Source organism: Eurypyga helias, unplaced genomic scaffold (genome assembly GCF_000690775.1).
Source record: "Eurypyga helias isolate BGI_N326 unplaced genomic scaffold, ASM69077v1 scaffold11768, whole genome shotgun sequence".
Lineage (NCBI taxonomy): Eukaryota > Metazoa > Chordata > Aves > Eurypygiformes > Eurypygidae > Eurypyga > Eurypyga helias.
In genome coordinates, this window is record NW_010268913.1 from 17515 (window position 1) to 38820 (window position 21306).

The 21306-nt window shown below is 40.3% G+C and overlaps 2 protein-coding genes across 2 annotated transcripts; one reads left to right on the forward strand and one right to left on the reverse strand.

Annotated features, from left to right (window-relative positions):
- The first annotated feature begins 1079 nt into the window (after positions 1-1079).
- Positions 1080-10187, forward strand: LCTL (lactase-like). The gene is made up of 13 exons (XM_010157913.1): positions 1080-1173; positions 2444-2604; positions 4176-4263; positions 4524-4630; positions 4913-5041; positions 5548-5643; positions 6296-6350; positions 6444-6605; positions 7141-7415; positions 7764-7890; positions 8359-8558; positions 9119-9182; positions 10072-10187. Exons 1-13 carry the CDS (start codon positions 1080-1082, stop codon positions 10185-10187), a joined length of 1674 nt encoding a protein of 557 aa, XP_010156215.1.
- A 1265-nt stretch (positions 10188-11452) lies between these two features.
- On the reverse strand, positions 11453-21203 carry ZWILCH (zwilch kinetochore protein). The gene is made up of 17 exons (XM_010157914.1): positions 21156-21203; positions 19289-19384; positions 19058-19176; positions 18193-18389; positions 17635-17714; positions 17176-17331; positions 16862-16933; positions 16441-16534; positions 15508-15563; positions 15062-15164; positions 14673-14752; positions 14297-14453; positions 13272-13300; positions 12753-12889; positions 12386-12481; positions 12190-12308; positions 11453-11544 (listed from the first exon to the last, which is right to left on the reverse strand). Exons 2-17 carry the CDS (start codon positions 19310-19312, stop codon positions 11453-11455), a joined length of 1611 nt encoding a protein of 536 aa, XP_010156216.1. The 5' UTR covers positions 19313-19384; positions 21156-21203.
- Positions 21204-21306: the final 103 nt, after the last annotated feature.

The window sequence follows — 21306 nt, forward strand, 5'->3', positions numbered from 1 at the left end:
CAGTTCAGAGGAACCTCCCAGCGGGGACACATCCATTGCGAACAACACCAGGTAAGCCAGACATGGGGGAAAAGTACAGTAACTCCATCTATAGCCAGGGTAGAAGGAAATATAGCTGCTAGAGAAGAAGGGAGTCAAGAGGGTGTTTTGCAGTACCAGTCTACACTTGATGAATCTTTTTGCACGATTCGAATAGCTGCTGCTTCTTCTGTATTTGCAGAGGTGTGTGCCAGAAAAACAGAGCAGTGTAGAGTTCCAAAAAGCATGTGCTCATTTGAAAAGAAAATTAATGGATAGAATATTCCACAGAGCATAAAATAGACTATTTTATCCAATACAGGGTGTGGTAAAATCATATTTGTTTAAAAATGTGTTTCATGTGCTTGAGCAAGTCTTGAAGTACTGAAGTTCTTTCTGATAGTTATCAGGCCAAAGAGAGACAAAATACACTGATTTTGATTCAACTGTTATTCCTAGCTCCAAGTGAGTCACCCAAAATACAAATCAGAGAGTTACAAATGTGTAAAACCATAATAAACACTCTAAAATGTTATGAAAGCTATGCTCTGACTTTGGGACAGAAGTGAAGCATACAGTCCTGTTCCTATAGGGTTAATGCCTCAGCCAGAGGAACCAGTGACAGACCTGCAGCACACATTTTCTGGCCAACAAGAATACAAAAAGCTGAATTTAAACTAACTTATTGACTAGACCAAAGAGCTAGATTTGATTGCTGATGTCTAAATTAACATCACATGCATTTGCAACCTTTTATATTAAAAATACAAATACTTATAGGGTCTTTAGACCCTGGGACTTTTTTAAATGGCTGTAGTCTGCCCTAACCCTTCATCACCCTGCCAGAAGCTTAACTTAGACCAAGCACTGTTTCAGCCTTCCACGGCAATCGTAGCCATGCAGCAGATAAAACCAGCTTTTCCCTTTGGCTCACCCTAAGCCCACTGAGAGCGGCAACACTTGACAGTGCTCTTCTGTTTTATCAGGTGGGAAGTTGCAGCAAACACTTCACGGTGATGCAATAAACAGCGATGAAGCTCTACATGTTGAGAATGTGGTATATGGTTGTGCCGCTGCTAGGGCTGAACACAGCTGAGGAGTTCCAGTGGACAAAGAATAATCCAGGCTCTTTCTATTACGGCACTTTTCCAGCTGGTACTTTTGAACTACAGTTGATGGCGGATTTTATAGTGGTCTAGATCTGCTTGTGTGCTTGCATGAGAAAGCTACCACAAGGTTTTCCTCGGCCTTCCAGGGAAATAACAAAACAAAAATTCAGGCTCTTGCAGAATGCATACTTACTATCATCTTCTGCAGCTAGAAATAGCCCTGGGAATATAAGGATTCGCATAACCCTGCACTTCACGTAGTCACTTAAAACAGTAACCTCTGATTAAATGCAAATAGATTAATATTCCATATCCCAATGTCCCTTGCCTGTCTGCAACTGAACAAGATGCACAGTATAACAAATCACACCTGAGAACTCTTTCGTAAATTATCTACAACTAAGGAAGAATTATCAACCAAAAATACCCTTTGCTATGCAGCTAACTTAAGAATTGAACATGAGTGAAACGATTGTGTGGGGTTTGTTTCAAGCGGTTTGGTATTACCTAATTCACCCTGCAGTCCTGCTTTATGAAACCTTGTCCTTTCTTCAACATACACTCACTCATTTCATTCAATCAGAATCAAACCCAAGACGGTATAGGCACTGGTTTGTTTTCATGCTCAAGTTCTCAAGTGGCTTATGAAATGGATTAATTGTGTCCTTTTGTGTAATACTAGGAAAATAACCCGGAATCTTTCTATATAATTTACATAACAACAGCTAAAGTTGTAATTGCCAAAAACCCCATAAAAACTAGCAGGCAGAAATCATGTGGCTACCTAATTTTTTCTTACATAAGACATTTCTGCCACGCTATCAATGCACTACCTCATCACTGCAAAATAATAGTAATGAGGTTTCATATATGACAGAATTAGATTCCTTTTTCGGTGCATCAGAAAAGGATTCTTTTGGCCTACGCCATGTTTTTGCAGAGTCCCTTTTTATGCACCAGTGAAGCTTCATGTAGAAAACATTGTTCTGTTCCGTAGCACGTCCCACACCAAGCTGTGCAGCTGTCAAGGTGGAACAATTACTTTCTCATATGAAAATATGAGAAACATGAGAAATATCTTCTCATATGAAAATATGAGAAAATATATGCCCCATCCCTGGGAGTGTCCAAGGCCAGGCTGGACGAGGCTTGGAGCAACCTGGTCTAGTGGAAGGTGTCCCTGTCCATGGCAGAGGGGTTGGAACTAGATGGTCTTTAAGGTCCCTTCCAACCCAAACCATTCTGTGATTCTAAAATTCAGTACGAAGACTTGCAGAAAAATGTTTACATCATAACTCACTTTTTTTTACCTTTAGGGTTCCTGTGGGGCGTTGGAAGCTCTGCGTACCAGACTGAAGGGGCTTGGGACAAGGATGGGAAAGGACCGAGTATCTGGGATGCATTCACTCACGAGAAAGGGAAAGCGTTTAGAAATGAAACAGGAGATTCAGCATGTGACGGCTACTACAAAGTTAAGGTATCGTCAAAGAGGAGCGTTCTGGAGCCATTTCATGACACTGATTTCCCAATTTGCAGTAACATCACAGACAAAATGCTTTACTTGCTCTACAGGCTCATTTAACTTAGGAAGCCACCGGATGATATTTTAAATTAGCTCAGTAAAATCTTCTTTCCTAATAATCTCACAATATACCACAATCTCTCAATAATACCACAGTATTTCTCAAATACATCTCGGTTTTCCAGGATTTTTGTGTCCAAAGAAATATTCCAAAAGACCAAATGCGCAGCTAGAACAACAGTGAATTCATTTGAGCTTTGAATAAAACTAACAACTTTTTTGGGTGTGTTTGAGCAGTTTTAAAGGTTTTCTATGTATAACTAAGAATAATAAAACCATCAGAAGCTTTAAAATTCAGTCGGAATGTTTTCCATTTTTTTTAACGGAAAACAAATAAATAATCGATGCAGGTCTAGTAGCAGTGTGTTTCCAAGCTTAAAACTATTAAAACCAGTTTTAGAATGACTGTTCTGGAGGAAAGACAGAGATACACAGCAAGATGAATCCAAATGACTGTGATAAGCCAGTATCACCTAATTGGAATTCTGACTGATTTGGTAAAAGTTATAGTCCACTGAAGTTTTTTCCCCATAGATGAAATCCAGAGGGGAACCAGAGGTCTCAGCAAGAACTAAGATCAAAGAAACTAATTATGCTATACTATCCCAAAGTGGGAAAATGCAGGAGAGAGTTCATTTCGTCTCTCCCAAACGAGTGAAAGCGTGCAAGAACAGCTGAATAAAAACCCACAGAGGTTGGAGCACTGAGGCTCACTGGGCTGTTGCATCAGAAGAGATGGACACGATGACCACAGGCTCTGTTTTTGACAGGATTCAGGCATAACTGATAGTATTTCAAGATTTACTCACTACTGTAGGCTTCTATTTTGAGTTACTTTCTAAAACTTGCACGTAGGTGTTCAGTTACATTGTCCTCTTTACGTAAAAGCACTACTACTTGCTTTCATCATCAGGATTCTCTTTGCATTGGCTCACATACCATCGATTTCTAATTTCATTTCATGCTGAAGATGTACGATTTCTTAGACAAAGAACATGCATTTATACTGAATTTATTTTTGTGCTAAGTGCACCATGATACAGCAAATGAAAGCCTGTGTAATCATCTCTTTGTGTCCAAGCTGAAATGTTTGAGGTCAAGGGTTACAGACTTGTATATTTTTAAAGACATGCACATTACGAATTCTGACATGAATGTAATTGTGTTGCAGAATACCTCAACTCATTTTTCCATCCTCTGTTTGGTGGTGAATCCATCCCATTTCCATGGTTGTTAACAACACACTACAAGACTTCCTTGCAGAGTCAAGAAAAAAATGGTGAAAAAGGAAGTACACGAGTAGAAAGAGCCATCGTCTCAAAGCACATGCAGAAAATAACTGATGGAATCCTCTTTTGTGCAACTCTTCTCCAGACTTTCTGCATTCAGTCCTATTTAAGGCAGATGAATAACTGAGGAGTTGTTCTGCTCAGACGAGGTGTGTTAATTGGATTTTCTTCTCACAGGACGACATTCAGTTACTGAAGGAGCTGAAAGTTCATCACTATCTGTTCTCGATCTCATGGCCTCGAATTATGCCCTCTGGCATCAGAAGTAAGCACAGAACTTTCACCATGTTCTTACCAGTATTAGTAGGCAAGTAATTTTACTCCCGAGTACACCATCATTGTTCGACATTACTGTTAAACAGGTTCCTGTTTCTTTGCAGAGCAGAGTTTAACCATTGCACACCTGCTACAGTGCATCCCATCACTGAAATGGAAAATTCCTGGGTTCAAATTTTTAGATTTCTATTCTTCCAGTTATTTGAAAAACACTCCAGGTAATTTTTTGTCTGTGCCTTTCATCAGCAGAGCAGCTGAATGAGAAAGGAATACAGTTCTACAATGATACAATTAATAGCCTTCTGGAAAACAATATTATCCCCGTTGTGAGCCTCTACCACTGGGATCTTCCACAGGTGAGGCAAGAGCTAAATACTGAACTGGCTGATATAAATGCTCCTGAGAGGAAGTTTATTTCTAAGTATAAGGACTATGTGTACTTTAGAGAAGTGTTCAAAGATGCCTGCATGCTTTTAAGTGTGCTTATAATTATTTTCCCTTCATTTGCATTTTATATACATTGTAGTTTATATAGTTTTGACAAATCTCCTACTGAGCTACTGAAATAGAAATAAAAGTCTTTGCTAATAGGCAGCTGAACTTAACATTATTGATTCTTGAAACTCTTATTTATAAAGGTTCTCCAAGACAAGTATGGTGGCTGGCAAAACATAAGCATGATGAATTATTTCAATGATTATGCAAATCTGTGTTTTGAGATGTTTGGCGATCGTGTGAAGCACTGGATTACTTTTAGTAATCCCTGGGTAAGTTACCAATGCTTTCTTCCCAGTCAGTTCTGTTCCCCAGTCCTGTTCCCCAGATTCTGTGAAAGTGACACTACGGGAAAGCAGGTTAAAAATTGGAGAGGGAGAGACTTATCTTTGTGCCCCAAAATCTCCATGGCAGATTCTTCATAAGGGCAGAGCTTCAAGACGTGACATTCCAGGGTAGTTTGGAAAAATCTCCACTGGAGAGGAGAGGCACAGGAACCAGAAAGGCCGTTGGAGCTTGCCCGTGGTGCGCTGCAGCGGGGAAGAGCAGCGAGTCAGCCCAACGCCGCTCACCAGCTCGCGGCTGCTGACAAGCCGCAGCGTATCATCACCCAAGCCGTGGGGGGGAAGACAGGAGCCAGCGGGAGGGGAAGGGAAAAGGAGACTGCAGAGGATAGGTTGAGAGAGAGACGGACCGTGCGGAGAAGCGCTGGCTCTAAGCCCACGGGACGTCAGAAAATCCATGAGCCGAGAGAACGACTAACTCTGTGTGTTTGTAGGCAGTTGCTGAACAGGGCTATGAGACCGGAGAACACGCACCAGGCCTGAAGCTGGGCGGAAGCGGAGCGTACAGAGCAGCGCACCATATAATTAAAGTAAAACTAAAATCATGCTTTAATTTACATGCGAGTCTAAGAATTTTGAGCAAACTGATGAAGCTGCTTCATTCTGCTGTTTAAGCAGAAATACAGTTTTGTAGTGATGTCCTAGCTAACTAGAGCATCAGAATTATCACCTGACTTCAATCTGCCGCTGCAAATTCAGGTGTCAGACGAGGTGCTCGTTGTGACACTCCGTTGCAGCAGCTTTCAATTTTCCTTGTAATTTGTCTCCCTGAACCATACTGTAAAACTGACTGAATGAGAAAATACCCGGATTACTCGAGAAACAAGGAGCAAGACCCTGACCTGTCGAGAACTCGAGTCCGTGAGTGACTTCAGTGAGTCCAGCTCTTGTAAAATGAACTTTCACTTGCCTGAATAAATTAGGCAAAGAATCCAAAGACTGGAGACACTGACCACTGAATGCACCATCCTCATGGGCACCCCCTGGAATTCTGGGAAAGAACCTTGCATAAGTGCTTTTTGATATATTGTATGAAAGGAAAGCTTCCACAATGTACATAAAAATGGATGTGGAGTTTTCAGACACACCTTAGTGCAAAACTGCTCGTGATGGTCACTGGCTGTCTACACCGAGCATGGTGTCATGGGTTAAAATGCACACGTGATCTCTTTTCACTTACAGACTCACGCGAAGGTGTGGCACTCCTACAATAACACATGGCGTAGTGAGCAGCAAGGTAATCAGGATTTATCCTGTAATTATGCCTCTACTTGTATTAAGGGCTTAACGATTATGCATAAACGGCAGAATTATCGCTTTGTGTTTTAAGGTATGGTGGGAATTTCCCTAACTAGTGGCTGGGGTGAACCCGTTGATCCACACAGCCAAACTGATAGAGACGCTGCTGAAAGATACATACAGTTCCATTTGGGATGGTTTGCAAATCCAATTTACAGAGGAGACTATCCGGAAGTTATGAAGAATTACGTAGGTAAGCCCTGGTAACCAGCTATAACATGAACAAGTTACATGCTTGAGTGCTCCAAAATCCAAAGGAAGCCACTCCCTCACTTTCCCGTCATAATCTGTTTTTACCAGCCTAACCAAGACAGGAAGTTGTTAAATATTTTTCTGGACTTGCAACCTAAGGACAAAGAACCAGCAGCTCTTCATCACTAAAACTTGCATTTCTACAGGCTTCCACTACCTTTTTTTCCCAGAATGAAAAAGCTAGGCAATGCACCCAGCAGCAATGCTCTTGTTCTGCTCATGTTACGTTTCCAAACATTCTGCTGACATTTATCATGCTCTTTGGGGGGAAAAAACCTACTTTAATTCACTGTCTTCTCCATGTATTGTACCCGATTTACTTCTCCAAACCTAAAGGATGAAAGATTATTTCATCTTAAAGCAATCAACCTAAGCTGTCCTCTACACCAAGTTCAGGAAAACCGTATTTATTGTTGGCGAGGCAAAGAAAACACATTTCTGTGCTCCTCAGAAGTATGTTTCCTGTATTTCGGTAGGGAGGAAGAGCGCCGAGCAGGGCCTGGGGACATCAAGATTACCAACTTTCTCAGTGCAAGAGAAAACCTATATTAAAGGCACATCGGATTTCCTGGGAATAGGTCATTTTACTACTCGCTACATTATACCGAAGAGCTTTCCCTTTCTGCAAGTGTCCAGTTATCACACTGACCGTGATGTGGCTGAACTGGTGGACCCAACATGGCCAGCTCCAGGAGCCAAGTGGTTATATTCTGTGCCGTGGGGATTCAGAAGATTGCTCAACTTCATTAAGGTGATTACAGGGGAAACCTTTGAAAGGAAGTGAACGTGAACTGTCTGGACACGTGCAGAAGCTGCACTTACACTAATCTAGATTTTCAACAGTTTCATTTATGTATTTGGGAAGTTTCTTTGCCAAAAAAACCCCCTTAATTTCAGTTCAGAAAACTCTAGAATTCATTAATTTTAAAACAAAACCCACAGTTAACTTAAATTCCTAGTCACACATTTTTCTTACTACGGGCAATTGTAAGTAAATCTAGAAAATTGCTTTTGATGCATTTTGCTAAGAATCTCATGTTCTGTCAAAACAAGATGATTCTGTTTACACGAACGGGCCTAAACCTGCCTTTGTTTGCAGACACAGTATGGGAACCCCCTCATTTATGTGACAGAGAATGGAGTTTCTGAAAAGGTACAGTGCACTCAGCTGTGTGATGAATGGCGGATAGAGTATCTGAAAGGATATGTTAATGAAATACTGAAAGGTAACTTCAAAAACATCTTTTCAGTGCATGAGCTTTTTGAGCGTTTTCACCTTCTGATTATTTTTTCCTGTTGTAATTTACGTCATAGAGAAATAAATACTGACAGGTCAAAACGGACAGCAAACTCTAGACTCATCAATTTTCACAAAAACGACAACCTAGCCGAGCGTACAGATGCTAATAAAGACAGTAACCTACACGAGATTTACTACTGCAACAGATCATCCGTTTCCACTTCTAGAAAGGAGAAATTGTGCCTGATTACCATTCTTACAGAGTTCAAGTGCCTCTAAGCTGAAGAGAACATTTTCAAAGGGTCTAAATTACTTTATACTTCGCCATTTTTCTGTCCTCCCCCCTGCCTCCCCATCTCTTTCTGGAGTAACCCAAAATATCTACAGAACCATATTTTAGGGACAACCAGCATAGGCCCCCCGTTTAACAGAATGGTTTGTATTCTCTTCACAGCTCTAAATGACGGTGTTAATGTCAAAGGTTACACTGCCTGGTCACTGCTGGATAAATTTGAATGGAACAAAGACTTTTCGGAAAGATTTGGATTTTATCACATCGATTTTAACAACAAAAACAAACCACGATACCCAAAGGCATCCGTTGACTATTACAAAAAGATGATCAGTGCAAATGGATTCCCAAATCCAAGAGAGGTGATGTCCACTGACAGTCTTATTGGGGTTTTTTTGGGGATATATGGGCAAATGTCACATTGAATGCCATGGAACAACCTGCACAAATACGGCACAGGAAGCGACACTTTAGTTCTGTAGATTAGGGATGTGTTAAATACACGGGCCTCCGGAGGCAGAGGAAGTGGAAACACCCTCAATTACTGTTTCTAAACCGTTTCACAAATCCTAACTGGACTTAGTGAGGTGATCAAAAATTCTGAGTCACATTACCAGTGCTCTGTCAGATTTCTAGGCAGAAAATTACACATACGTGCTACCTTATTCAAAAATAATATGGAATATTATTGGAATAATATGGAATATTTTATGTGCTTTTAAAAGTTTTATTAAACAATTAACTATCAGAAATATATTGCAATAAAAATCCCAAAGACACTTCCAGAAAATCGCATGTTGACAGAATAAACCAGTTTTAAGTCAACTGTAGTGGATAAATGTTCAGGGTCAGGGAAGAAGCTGCTGTGAATGAGACAGAATATTACAGTCTAACAGAACTGTGACATGTCAAACCTTCTCAGGTGGAGAATTGGTATCGGAAGGCCATGGACACCTGCTCTACCACACACCAACTCCTTGCTACAGGTAATTATGTGTCTTCTGCTTCGTTTTATCAAAGCATATTCTGTAACTTTCAGATTTTTAGTATCTCTGTGAATACCACTATTAGCAGGTCCTAACAGGTTATGTTCTCTCTGAACGCACAACAGCAGCCCAACTTGGAGCGGCTGCTCAAGAACACACACAGTACAGCAGGCTTTGCCTGCAGTTCCCACCGTGCCAGGCTAATCCTGCTCACTTTAGGCCTTCCCAGTGCAATCTGGGACCTTTACGGTGCCCGAACCAGGAGAACGGCCAACCGCAGTGCATTTCCAAAACTTTTAAAAAAGATGAAGTAAGTATTATAAAGCCTCTTAAGACGGATGAAAGAAATTCCACATCATGGAAAGCATCAAAGCTGTCATCCCAAGCTTATCCTACTTCGACTCAGCTGCCGAGCTGTACACTCTGCGTGTTAACTGCGTTTACTTAACTCCTCGAAGCTTACCCGTGGAGTAAAATTCTACAAAATAAAAACACATTTAATTTTTCAAAGAGCTACAAAACAATCCTAAAAAGGCTAAAGAGCTTCCCAAAAATTTCTACCCTTCCCTTGGGGGGAGGGGAATAAAGATCAAAGGAGCAGTAGAACCCTGCTGTGCACTGGAGGTAATTCACAACTTTTGCAGCCCTTTGAGCATGGACCTTAGACAGAAAAGAGAAGAGGGAAAACTGCCATGGATTTGCTCTGGCCTTTGCAGACCTACGAAACATTTTGTTTTGTTTTGTTCGCTGTTTGTGCCAACGTCAACATAAACAAAATAATTTTAGTCAATAATGTTCAAAAAATCTGTTTTCTGTTAGCGCTAAGTTAACAATTAGTATACTGCAGAATGTTAAAGTTCTTACTTACTACTTCTTTCTCACATTTCAGATTCCCTGATTACTCACATGGAAATGGTGACAGAGGTTGTTCTTCCTACTGTTTTCACACTCTGCATGCTCATCATCATTGTCCTACTAATAATCTACCTTCGAAATCGTAGTTAAAATTGCACGCTTTCACATCATTTTGCATAATAAATCAAACACAACTCTTTTATCATATTGGTTAAAGTTTAGCACAGATGCCTCTTTATGGCACTGTGAAAAACATACTGCTTTCCCTATCCACCTAGTGCTTCTGTAGTGTTTTCTATTCAATATATACTTTAATTTTTTTTTTAAATCAAAACACAAAGTCCATTTTCTTTCAGCATTACTTTCTATTATTTTAAGTAGCAGATTTTCTGTTTCTTATTATTTTGGAAACTACTATACACCAGAAAAATAGTCGGCTAAGATTAAAGTGATTCAAATCTGGACAGTACAAATTTCAAGTGATTAAAAATCAAAAAAAGGACCTTGTTCTTAGCTTCTCTTCAAAGGCTTATAACCATTAAACTGACAGTCATTAAGATATAATATTAGGAAAGGGATAAGAAACAAGATTCACTGAGGAAGACCCAGAAGTGACAGAAGTGCATAGTTATTAAAAAGCATAAATACTGGGGTTTTCCTTATTCTTACTTACCAATAGTTAATAGTTTCTTTTATGCGAAACGTTTCTGTCTCAAATTATTTGATCAGCATATACTACACCATGCAATTGTTCAAAGTCACACTACCAAATCAACCTAAGAATGTACCGACTGTCATCCAACAGATTGAAGTGACTACGCCCAGCCACTTACACCGAACCTTTGTTTCAAAAGGTTGTGCAAGAAGTATACAAAACACCACTGTTAAAATAATTCACTTGGCATTGAGGGGAAAAAAGTGAATTTCAAGGAGAGAGAAGTACATCCAGGAATACTCCAAAACATAAACACAGGGACAAAGAAGTCAAACTGTCCCAAGTTCACCTCTGGGTGACGAAACGTCACTTGACACCAGGAAAACACGACGGTACTGCTTGTTTTGTTGGGTTAAGATAATTCACACCTGGAACAGTGTCTGATTGCATTCTTCATGAATAAAAATCAAATTTAAAACAACCAAGTGTAGAACTTTATTGAATGTTTTGAAAATACCAAGTATATTTTCCCAATAATTATACTGTACATTCGTAACTGCAGAACTTTATAAACAAACTAGATGCGTACGGATGAGTTATGGCTGCCTATGTCACACTTCAGGCGTATGAAAGCAAATAATGCACTAAGATGTACTGTTCTTCAAATCAGAGTGTTTCTAAAGATACCACTGGGACACAGACAATGCCGAGCTTTCCCTTTACTGTACCTTTACGTGCCTGCCTGGGGAGCGACATGCGTTTATGTGAAATGCACCTGACTGCACTGAGCCACTGTGATAAAGTAGCTTCTTTCTTCAGTGCTTCCGTTAACCGTGGAATCAGAAAAGAGACCTGCACAGACAGAAGAAAAAGATGTGATTAGCCACTATTCTTAGAAAGAGAAATTGTAGAGATGAGTTCATGGAGCAGCTTCAAAAACTGGTTACAAAACGTCAGTTTTACTGAAAGGAGCATGTCATGACAAAACTGAGAATGACAGGAAAGCTTTACCAAAGCATTACCCTGTATCAAACCTCACCCCAAAAAGGAAAATTATTCCTACACCAGTCTACAGGCTTAATTCTTCCCCATTCTCATGCTTTTCTACGTGTTCTACATTTGATCGACCTGTCTTCCTGCTTGCTTCTCCGACTACAGCCAGCACTCAACAACAGGTAGATTCCTCTTCAAACCCATTCAGCTACACTGGCAAAGAGTTTAGAAATGGGTTAGAAGACTCTGCACAGAATATTTAACGATCATGTCATATTTGGAACTATTCTGTCATTTTAACTCTCAAACATAATGCTGCGAGAAAGCAGAAAGTCACCACTTTGTGTAAACCTTTTTACATGCTTCAAGTACCATCTCACCTTTTTATTAAAAGGCAAAGCATCGTTACGCTTTTGCTGAAGCTACAAGGGAAAGTTCAGACCTGAGCCCAGCAGAAGTAACAAAATCACACGTTTCACATTTGGCAGCACAAACACTCCGTACCTGCATTGGCTGAAGCCAGGTGCTCAGCGGGAGGACTAGTGCTAACTTGCCACGTTGTTTTAACCTCCTTCTGTCCATGCCCACTGCTTATGTCCACCTTCCATATTTCTGGGTGGTCACTGAAAGAATGATCAGGAAATGTCAAAATTCAGTCACACCTGAATTTTAATGCTACAAAAACTGACGTTTCTCTTACTTTTGATAGAATTTCTTGACAAGTGCAGGTCGGATGGGCAGTTGAAACACATGCTTCTCATTTACAGGGTTTTCCTTGTAATACTTCATGCAAATTCTACAATGAGAATCAGCTAGTTACTAACTTTCTTTGGAGAAATGCTTCCGCAACACTGAGTCAACCTTGTGCAAAACTCTCTCAAACTCTATTTTTCCTTTGATTTTCAATTTTAGTCACAAAGCAACATTTAACAGGAATACCAACTGCTGCTTCTGCAGCCTGATTATCATCAACATTAAGGGTTGCCTTTTTTTTTCATTACAACTGCCAAAGAGACTCTAATTGTTATTGTCATTTAAAGAGCAAGAAGTAAAAATGCAGTATTTACTGTGTCAGAGGGAAGAGGTTCTCATGCTTAAACTGAAGTAAGACCATACAGCTGACCATTATTTCCAGCATGTGGTGAAGCTTTTGAACACGACGAACTTGTTCTTGCAGATCTACTGATGTGGAAATGAAGTAATCCTGGAACAGCAAACAGTTCCCGCTCTTAACTGGACTCTTAATTTCTACAGACACACAACACATCCTCAGCATACTAAAACGATTTTCCTGCTGCTCTTGAGAAGCCAAAATTTTAAGACTGGCCCAGTGGAGTCAGAACAAAGTTCTGTGCTATCGACAGAATGGCACTGTCCTGACAAGGGCCTGTAGCAGATACCCAGGAGTTAACACATGAATAAGGAGACCACATAATGACATTTCTGCAGTCAGTACATTGCCTCATCCTCATGATTTGCAACTCAGTGTCTCAGCTTTCAGGAATAATATGATCCCCCCATCAGCTAAGTGTGCTCTACTAGATGCTGCTTTCCGAGTAAAAACCAATGAAAATAAAGTGTCTCACCAGGTAGGTTAATGTTGCGAGCTCCTGGCCTGTAAAATGAAGGGCGGGGGGATAAAAATAAAAATTATAATTTACTACACAGTGTCAGATAAAATAAGCAACATTCAGGTAATCAAACAGGGAACTCTACCAAAGAAAAGCACAAAGACACTGGGGCAACAACGCTATTTATTGACACGATTACGCATTCAAAGCAGGAAAGAACACGTGAAATGGCATGGTAGAGACATAATCTTGTTTACCACCAAGGCTGCACAATGAAGAAACCTACCACACACTCGGAGATGACCACCCTCTTTGAGACAGACAGCTTTACAGATAGTGAAAATAAAAAAGCAAATGAAACAGAGAACAAAGACAGGATGATAAAGCAAAAAAGGGATGAGGAGACAGAGAGGTGAAGAGATGAAGGAAAAGGAAGTACGTAACAACAGTAAGGCACAATCCCCTGCCACAGATTCAGAAAAAAAATAAAGCCATAACACCAAAAACAAAGCCACAATGTTTTCAAGAAAAAAATGCACTTTACAAAAATCTTTCCACATTTGTGGAGTATAAGGCATATGTATGAGTGACCAAAAATATCTTTCTAAATATGAGACTGCACAAACACAGCTACTACATCTAAATACCCTTGCCTGATTTCCTTTTAACCCATGCAGCCCATAAAGAAAAAGATAGAAAGAGCGTGAGGGTCTTATTTTTTCACCTACAGCAAACAGATAAGAAAACAAAACAGTCCACAGTCATCTAAATCTGGCATTGCTTTTCCTTGAAATTTAGCCTAAAGGGTTTTTTCAAATTGAAAATAAATACACGGTTATGCAAGCCAGAGTTATTTTGAAACAAATTCTTTTTTTTTTTTTTTTCCATTTTGAAACCATATACAATTGCCAGTTACTAGGGAGGCCAGAAATTGCACTTCGGCAGGTGGGAGCAGCAGTGAGATCAACGTTACCAAAAAATCCATTATTTCTAGACTGGAGTACCTTTTATCTTGAGTTTCTAACAGATCTCAGGCTTACCTATGAAAAAACTGACATAATCCTTCTTCATCTTATCCAAACCAATCTCCAAGAGCATTTGAACTGGAGTGATGCCAGCGAGGGGAACGACCTCTACCTTCCCATGGTAAGACTGCTGAATCAGTTTACTTAGCAAACTGCTACTCCCTTGATGAATCTAAAAGTTAGAAAAGTTTCCTTGTGGCGTAACAGCGCACAAAACACCATAAATGTCGTTTAGAAGTACAATCCCATGGAAACAGCAGCAAACTGTGACATGTGAAAGGAGTTTAAACACAACGCAACACAGAAATGAGGAGCAGTTAAGTGACAAGAAGTACATTCTACTTCAAACAACTCAAAATGATACAATTTACTGTGAAATACAAATACGTACCCATGGCTGTATCTCACCGTGTTCCAAGGATTTTATGACCAGTGTGAAACACTCTATCAACTCCTGATAGGAACTGACACCTTAAGAAAAAAGACGCAATCTTTTATCTATTAATCCAGGCTGGCTCTCTAGCTGTTGTCAATAACAATGGGACAACACGCCTGCAAGAACAAACCCCCTCACTGACAGGATGATCGCTGAAATGACAGATTGCACTGGTTTTTGTTAATTTTTTAAGCCTGTCGATAACAATTTTCCAAAAAGCTGATCAGTTCGTAAACCCCTGAAATTGTTATTCACATCACTGAGAGAGCAAGCCAGTACAGCAGAGAGAGAGAGCTGAAGAATTGAAGGAAAGCAGATGGGCTAAAATACCACAATGCACTTACTCCTCATTTTGCACCATAATTGTTCAGTAAAATCCAGGTCTCCTCGCTCACTGAAGATTGATTTCATTGTGCTGTCCACTGCAGCCGTGTCACATTTGATTTTCTGAAAGAGTTTAAGTAAAAGAAGTACACCTAAGATTCAAAGACCTTATCAACTCAAGTCCTACTGGTAGACCATTTTGCATCTAAAAAAGAGGGAGTCCTTGGGCAGGTAAAAATTAGAGTGGACTTTCTACTAGAGGACAGACATGGAATTCTTCATTTTGCCTGTAAGGCCTTCTTCCATTGTTTTTTATACAGCAGAAAGAGATCTGTCTTTCTTTACATCTTTATGCCTATGTATCTACGTATGTGCACAAATAATATACGAGACGTAGTCAAAATCTGAAATAACTAGTTATAAGGGAAAAGAGATGGCAAGGCAATTGGCAGGAAATTGCATATACCTCTGTTTCATCATTGTTTGCAGACATATAATATCCATCCAGTTTCTTCTTTAAATCTAATAGAGAAGAAAAATAAATTTCATCACTAAGAAAAAAAAATAATCACCAAACCAATCGTACAAACCCCCAGGTACATCATAATTAACAAAGACTGGCTGGATGGCTGATAGAACTGAGCCATTTTTAAATTGTTCTTCCTGGGTAAGCACACAGTCTGAAAAGATAATTTCTTAATATTTTCTATGACAAGCTACACATTTTCCCCATGTACCTTCACTACATTCTCTTATGTAAGCATTAACTCGTTAAGTCCCAGTGTGGAAGCAGTAAAGGGTAGCAGGTGATCTGGTTTTCTTCCACATGTATTCATCTGAGAGTTTCTGTCTGTTTTCTCTTTCCTCTGTTGTGTCTTTTGTCAAGTTTCATCTACATACTAAAAAGTTACTATTGCATTTGAGAATCTCTTAGTTCATTCCTACATCTGATTCTCTTTTTGGATTTGTTTTCTATTACCTTAAACTTGTGACGAGACACATATTTTTCACAACAGTTTTCAGAAGAAATCAGTAATTTTGGATGCTTCATTTTAAGATCTCAAAGTATTGTTTTCCACCACAAAAGGGACACTTAGCATGTTCAGAGGTACCTGTGCATGTCAGATAACTTGAGAGACGCATCCAGAACTCTCTCAGTTGCTTTTTAAACGTAATCATGTCACTTGATAAGGAAAAAATCATAGCTTTTATACAAGACATTAGGGCAAAGAAGAAGGACAGAGATGTACTGACTAACTTATTTAACTACCTTGTGTAGGTGGTTACAGCATGGAAATTAACATCTCTAATTCTAATACTTTAAAAATTGTATGTGGAATTTCCTTTCCCTTCTGTGAAATACGACATCCCCCCTCCCCTTGTAACAAGCAGCATTTACCAGTCAGAAATCCCTGGACCAGTTCAACAGCTGATTCAGACTCCACGGGCTCAGGCCACTCGGTGACACCCGTCTTCAAACCTTCAGCCAAAGCCTAAAGGCAGCACCGAAACCAAAACACCACAAATCAATTCTAGTCTGAGTCCCTGCATGTGTCATACTTCAAACTGTAGCCAGTGTTTCCAAGAAGCATACGTCCCTCTGAGCAGCTAACTGTGAATTTAGAAGCTTCTTGAATTTCCTGGCTTTGGTGTTCATGACTTGTCCTCTTTGTATTCAAGATCCCTAAAACTGAACTCAGAGTTTATTCTAAAATAGGAGCTTAAAGTTACCTTTGAAACATCTGATGACATAAATTATTAATATATAAAACCCACCATTCCATGTAAATCTGAAATTGGGATTTCTCACTTATACTTACAAGGAGGAACTGCAGTTCTCTGTACAGCTGATACACAGGACTTCTGGGGTCCCCAGACTCCAGTGTTATGTTCTGAAAGTTCCAGAACCTTATGTCAGTTTCAGACTTTAGAAATCAAGCATCCTAGAATTTTCATTAGCAAAATGCATATTCGCATGATTTATAGCTTAGTTTATGAACACATTGCATTATATATATTATAGATTTGCTTATATAAAGGGTAACACACAAATGTCAGGAGTCAAACTTCTTTTCTACCCTGTACACTACTCGTGGTGTAAGCTGTGGGAAGAGCTTTTTCCTTCTTGACTTACCAGGGTGGCAGCTGAAATTAGTGGGGGTGTCTCCAGAATCTTATCCACAGTATTCCATGTAATATCGACAAATATATTGCTTTCAGATTCTACAATTGTGTCCTCTATTGCAGCAGCTCTGATAAGTTCATACTGAGCAAATCCTTTTGTCATCACCTAGAACGAACAGAGTAAAAATAAACAAAACACCAAACAAACCACCACAACACTGATGGGTTGGTATGTACACAAAGTAATTGTTAAAGCCCTTCACACGCAGGAAAGAAGGGCTAATATCAGATAAATGCTTTACAACATAGGGAGCTCAAATGTTACTGCAAAACAGACTATTTTACTATAGAATCATGCTAAGGGGAGTTTCTAAACAGAATCTGCAAAGCTTTCCAAAACCAGCAGCCCAAATCCAAAAGCAGAGTTTTTCAACTTAGACTGGAGGCATGGCAGACCGTAAAAACCTACAAGAGATGAACGATGTTTGATTTTATGTGCCATTTTGAGCTCTTCCAGGTTTGCAAAGCAGGTTTTGTCAGCTGTAGGACCTAGGAAAAGAAAAAAGTAAGAATCAGAAGAACATCTGACACGTAAAATTTGGCACGTAAAATTAATTCTCAAATACTCCAAGTGCAACTCCTGTTGTCCTTTCAGTGCAGGAAGGATGCCTGCCTTCTGTCCTACTGATAATAAAAGCTGGTGTTAGCACATAAATGTTCCGTAAGAGTCAGAGCTTGGACAAGAAGGTGAAAGGTAGCACTGTTAACTTGCTGTTACTGCACCTGAGCGAACGCAGGCCTGCAGATACCGTTGCATTAAGTACATTAAAATGTTATTTACCCCACACAGCATGGGCTAAAAACACCTTTTCTTTTCTGTCTTTTTCCCCTCCCCCCTCATTTTTTTTTTTTAAAACAAGACTATAGAACAGCACCAAGGCAACATCACACAAAGGACAGAGCATCACTACATCAATATTCCCACAGTTGTAAGCATTTAACTTCCTGTGTACCGTTATAACCTTACCGTCACACGTGACCATATAGAAGTTCATCCCTGTGATTTTGTTTCCAGCTCTGAGAGGCTCAGCTCCAAGCCAACAAGTATGTTCAGGATCGGAACCATCACACCTTATCCAAAGGGGAGGAAGCACAACCAGTTCACTTAGCTTCAAGTGGGTCATGTTTGGATTTTGTACCATTGTATATAAGGAAATCAACTGCCTGGAAATAGGATCAGGAAAAAGAAAATAAGAACCCAGCACGTATAGCTAAATCTGTCCCATGGATAAAACTCCTACCTACCACGCTTCCTTAGCAGACATCATTCCACAAAAACAATGTAGTATTACAACCCCCTTTTTGCAATAGAGTAATGAAGTCACAAAGGAGGAAGTAAGATATCATAACTGAGGACATATTTAATGCAATATTTTAATTTAGACTAATGATTCTGAAATCATAACTGAATTTCACATTTTAAGCATGTTAAAAAGATAAACTAGTCAGTGTTTTGGTATCATGCTTTGGTATTTTAATGACAGCCCAAGACCCCAGTCAGATTATTTTTGTTTAAAGAAGCCTTACAAAACCAAGCACTGAAGGCTTGGTAAGCTGTCCTGGCTCACCCACACACAGACAGCCCCCCTGACCTGATGGGACAGCTCACAGGTGCTTTGCCAGTACTTTGACTTCAGTTACACTTAGTTAGGAATACTTTTAGCCAGGGGAGGCTGTTCTGCAGGGTAAGAAATGGTCATATCTCCTCACTAAACCAATGAGCAATTCAATTTTTGGGGACTGCAAATAATACAGGTTCTGAATAGTAGGAGGAGAGACAAGAGTCACCAAAGAAAATTACACCAAAAGGGTGGCAGAGCTTTGACACTTACTTTGCTCTTCTGACAGGAAGAGCCGCTGGTCCAGAACTCTCTTTTGGTAAAAGCTCGGAGGCATAAATAGCATCATCTGATTTTGAGTCTTCCACTGAGTCACATTCTTCATTGTGTTGCTTCAAGAGAAATGCACAGGAAAGGCAAAAAATACAAGTTATGTGAAAATGTTTGATGCCATCCAAAGTCTAGATTACGTTACAAAACTTAAGAACCAACGTACACACTTACTGCTTTCTGTAGGACATATAGCATATCGTTTCCAGTCCAAAATCTTTCAACGGGACTTTTGCAAGTACCAACAATCAAACAGATCTCTACATCAGTCTGGAAAAAAATAAATTAAAACTTTGTAATACACTACAGATAAACGCTGCATTTCAGCAATTTTTTATACCAGAAATTGCAAAACTAACCAACTCCACACACCGTTTTCCAACCATTCATGAATCTAAGGCTTCCTTACTTCAGAACACACTTACTGCATGCCACAGGTGGAATCAAATAAACTGTGAGAAAGCAACAACTTTCAACGAGCCAGCAGAGAAAATTCAGTCTCTAACAGAGTGATTCTACAAGAAACTGAAGTTTGGTTCGATGACCAAAACTTGAGATAACATCATCGCTGTCAAGGAGCGACTGCAGTCACCAGATATCCTTGAGGTGGAGAATACTCATTTAAAGTGACATTAAATATCAATTGTTCGCTTCCCTGAAGGTCTCACGAGAGCTCTAAACACCCATTGGAGACATTAAATAACTCAAACCTGTTCTTAGGAACAAAGGAGGATCAGCCTTTACTCAGGATTTTCCATACACCGAGACATATTGCTGGATTCTTCACATCTAGTCTGGTTTTCACATTACTGTATACCTAAAAACTCACCTGATTTTATTTTCAAACCATCACCAAACTTGCATAAACCCCAAGATTAATACAACAAAATAGCACTGGAGATTTTCCAGCCATTCCTATGCTCCAAAAGCCTTTAGAAGCAATTGCTCTTTTCATACAGATACTCCATTCCCCATAAAAGTACTTAGATAAAAACCATGCCAACAGAAGCTACAGGTTTGAAGCTTGAAAATACCGAGTGCAGCCACACAGGTGCCGAGAAGGGCAGCCGCTGCAGCAGCTCCTTCCTCTCCTCCCCGCAGCCACACACCGTGCCTCCTCGTGCTGGTTTTCATGGGAGTACAGGTAGTTTTCCCTCACAGCAGCTAGTATGAGGCTGTGTTTTGGTTGTGCTGAGAATATTGATAACATACTTTTTTCAGTTGTCTAAACAATGTTTATATCACATCAAGGACTTTTTCAGTTTCAGATACTGCCCCTGTCCTCTCAGCAAGAAGCTGGGAGGGAAGACAGTGCAGACAGCTGACCCAAACTGACCAAAGGGGAATTTCATTCCACAAAACGTCATGCTCAGTATGTAAGCTGGGGGGAACAGGCCGGGAGGGCTCTCTCACTCTGGGTCTGGCTTTGCTAGGTCATGGTCGCTCTGGCTCTCGCTGCTCGGGGCTGGGCTGGGCTTTGGTCAGCGGGTGGTGAGCGGCTGTTATCACTTGTTTTCTTTCTCATTACATATTAGTAGCCTTGTTAGTATTACCAGCATTGTTATTTTATTTCACTTACTTTCAATTATTAAACTATTCCTATCTCGACCCACCAATTTCCCTTGTCTTTTCCTCAGATTCTCCTCCCCATCCCACTGGGGAGGGGGGGTGTGAGCAGCTGTGTGGTGCTTACTCGCTGGCTGAGGTTACACCGCCACTTCTGCACTTCAGGAGCCCCATCCCATACCGCTCCCCGTGTACTCGATCCGTACAGCCCTTTTAAACAAGTTAACGGTCCACAGGCGCAAAAACTCCGGGGGAACGGAGCGAACGGAGCAGGGAGGCGAAGGCTGGCGCTGCCCGGGGAGGGCGGCGCGCTGGTAGCTGGGTCTCCTCCGCCCTGAGGTAGAACTAAAGAGGAATTCCTGAGGTAAACTTTCCATTTCCCGTCATATCCTCGCACACATCTCAGCTGTTGAGGGACGGCTGCGCTTTTCAAACATACAGACCCGGGTGACGTGACTGCATTTTCACATGTTACCTCAAAAAAATACGGATGCTCAGGAATGCTTTCCCTTCCTTCTTCATATAGTCTGAAAGGAAAGAAAACGTTAAGGTAGCTAAAGTCTTTCCCTCTGCGCCCCTCATTAAACAGCAAGCTTACGGCACGGACTAGAGTGCCACAGGTACTC

Excerpts from the sequence above, each read along its gene's own strand:
- LCTL (XM_010157913.1), top strand. The coding sequence starts at position 1,080 with ATGGTTGTGCCGCTGCTAGGGCTGAACACAGCTGAGGAGTTCCAGTGG. Across the intron at positions 5,644-6,295 it reads CAGCGCACCATATAATTAAA|ACTCACGCGAAGGTGTGGCA; the intron begins GTAAAACTAAAA and ends TTTCACTTACAG. Across the intron at positions 7,891-8,358 it reads TGTTAATGAAATACTGAAAG|CTCTAAATGACGGTGTTAAT; the intron begins GTAACTTCAAAA and ends TTCTCTTCACAG.
- ZWILCH (XM_010157914.1), bottom strand. The coding sequence starts at position 19,312 with ATGCTATATGTCCTACAGAAAGCA. Across the intron at positions 15,165-15,507 it reads CAAACAATGATGAAACAGAG|AAAATCAAATGTGACACGGC; the intron begins GTATATGCAATT and ends AAACTCTTTCAG. Across the intron at positions 14,454-14,672 it reads ACGGTGAGATACAGCCATGG|ATTCATCAAGGGAGTAGCAG; the intron begins GTACGTATTTGT and ends TCTAACTTTTAG.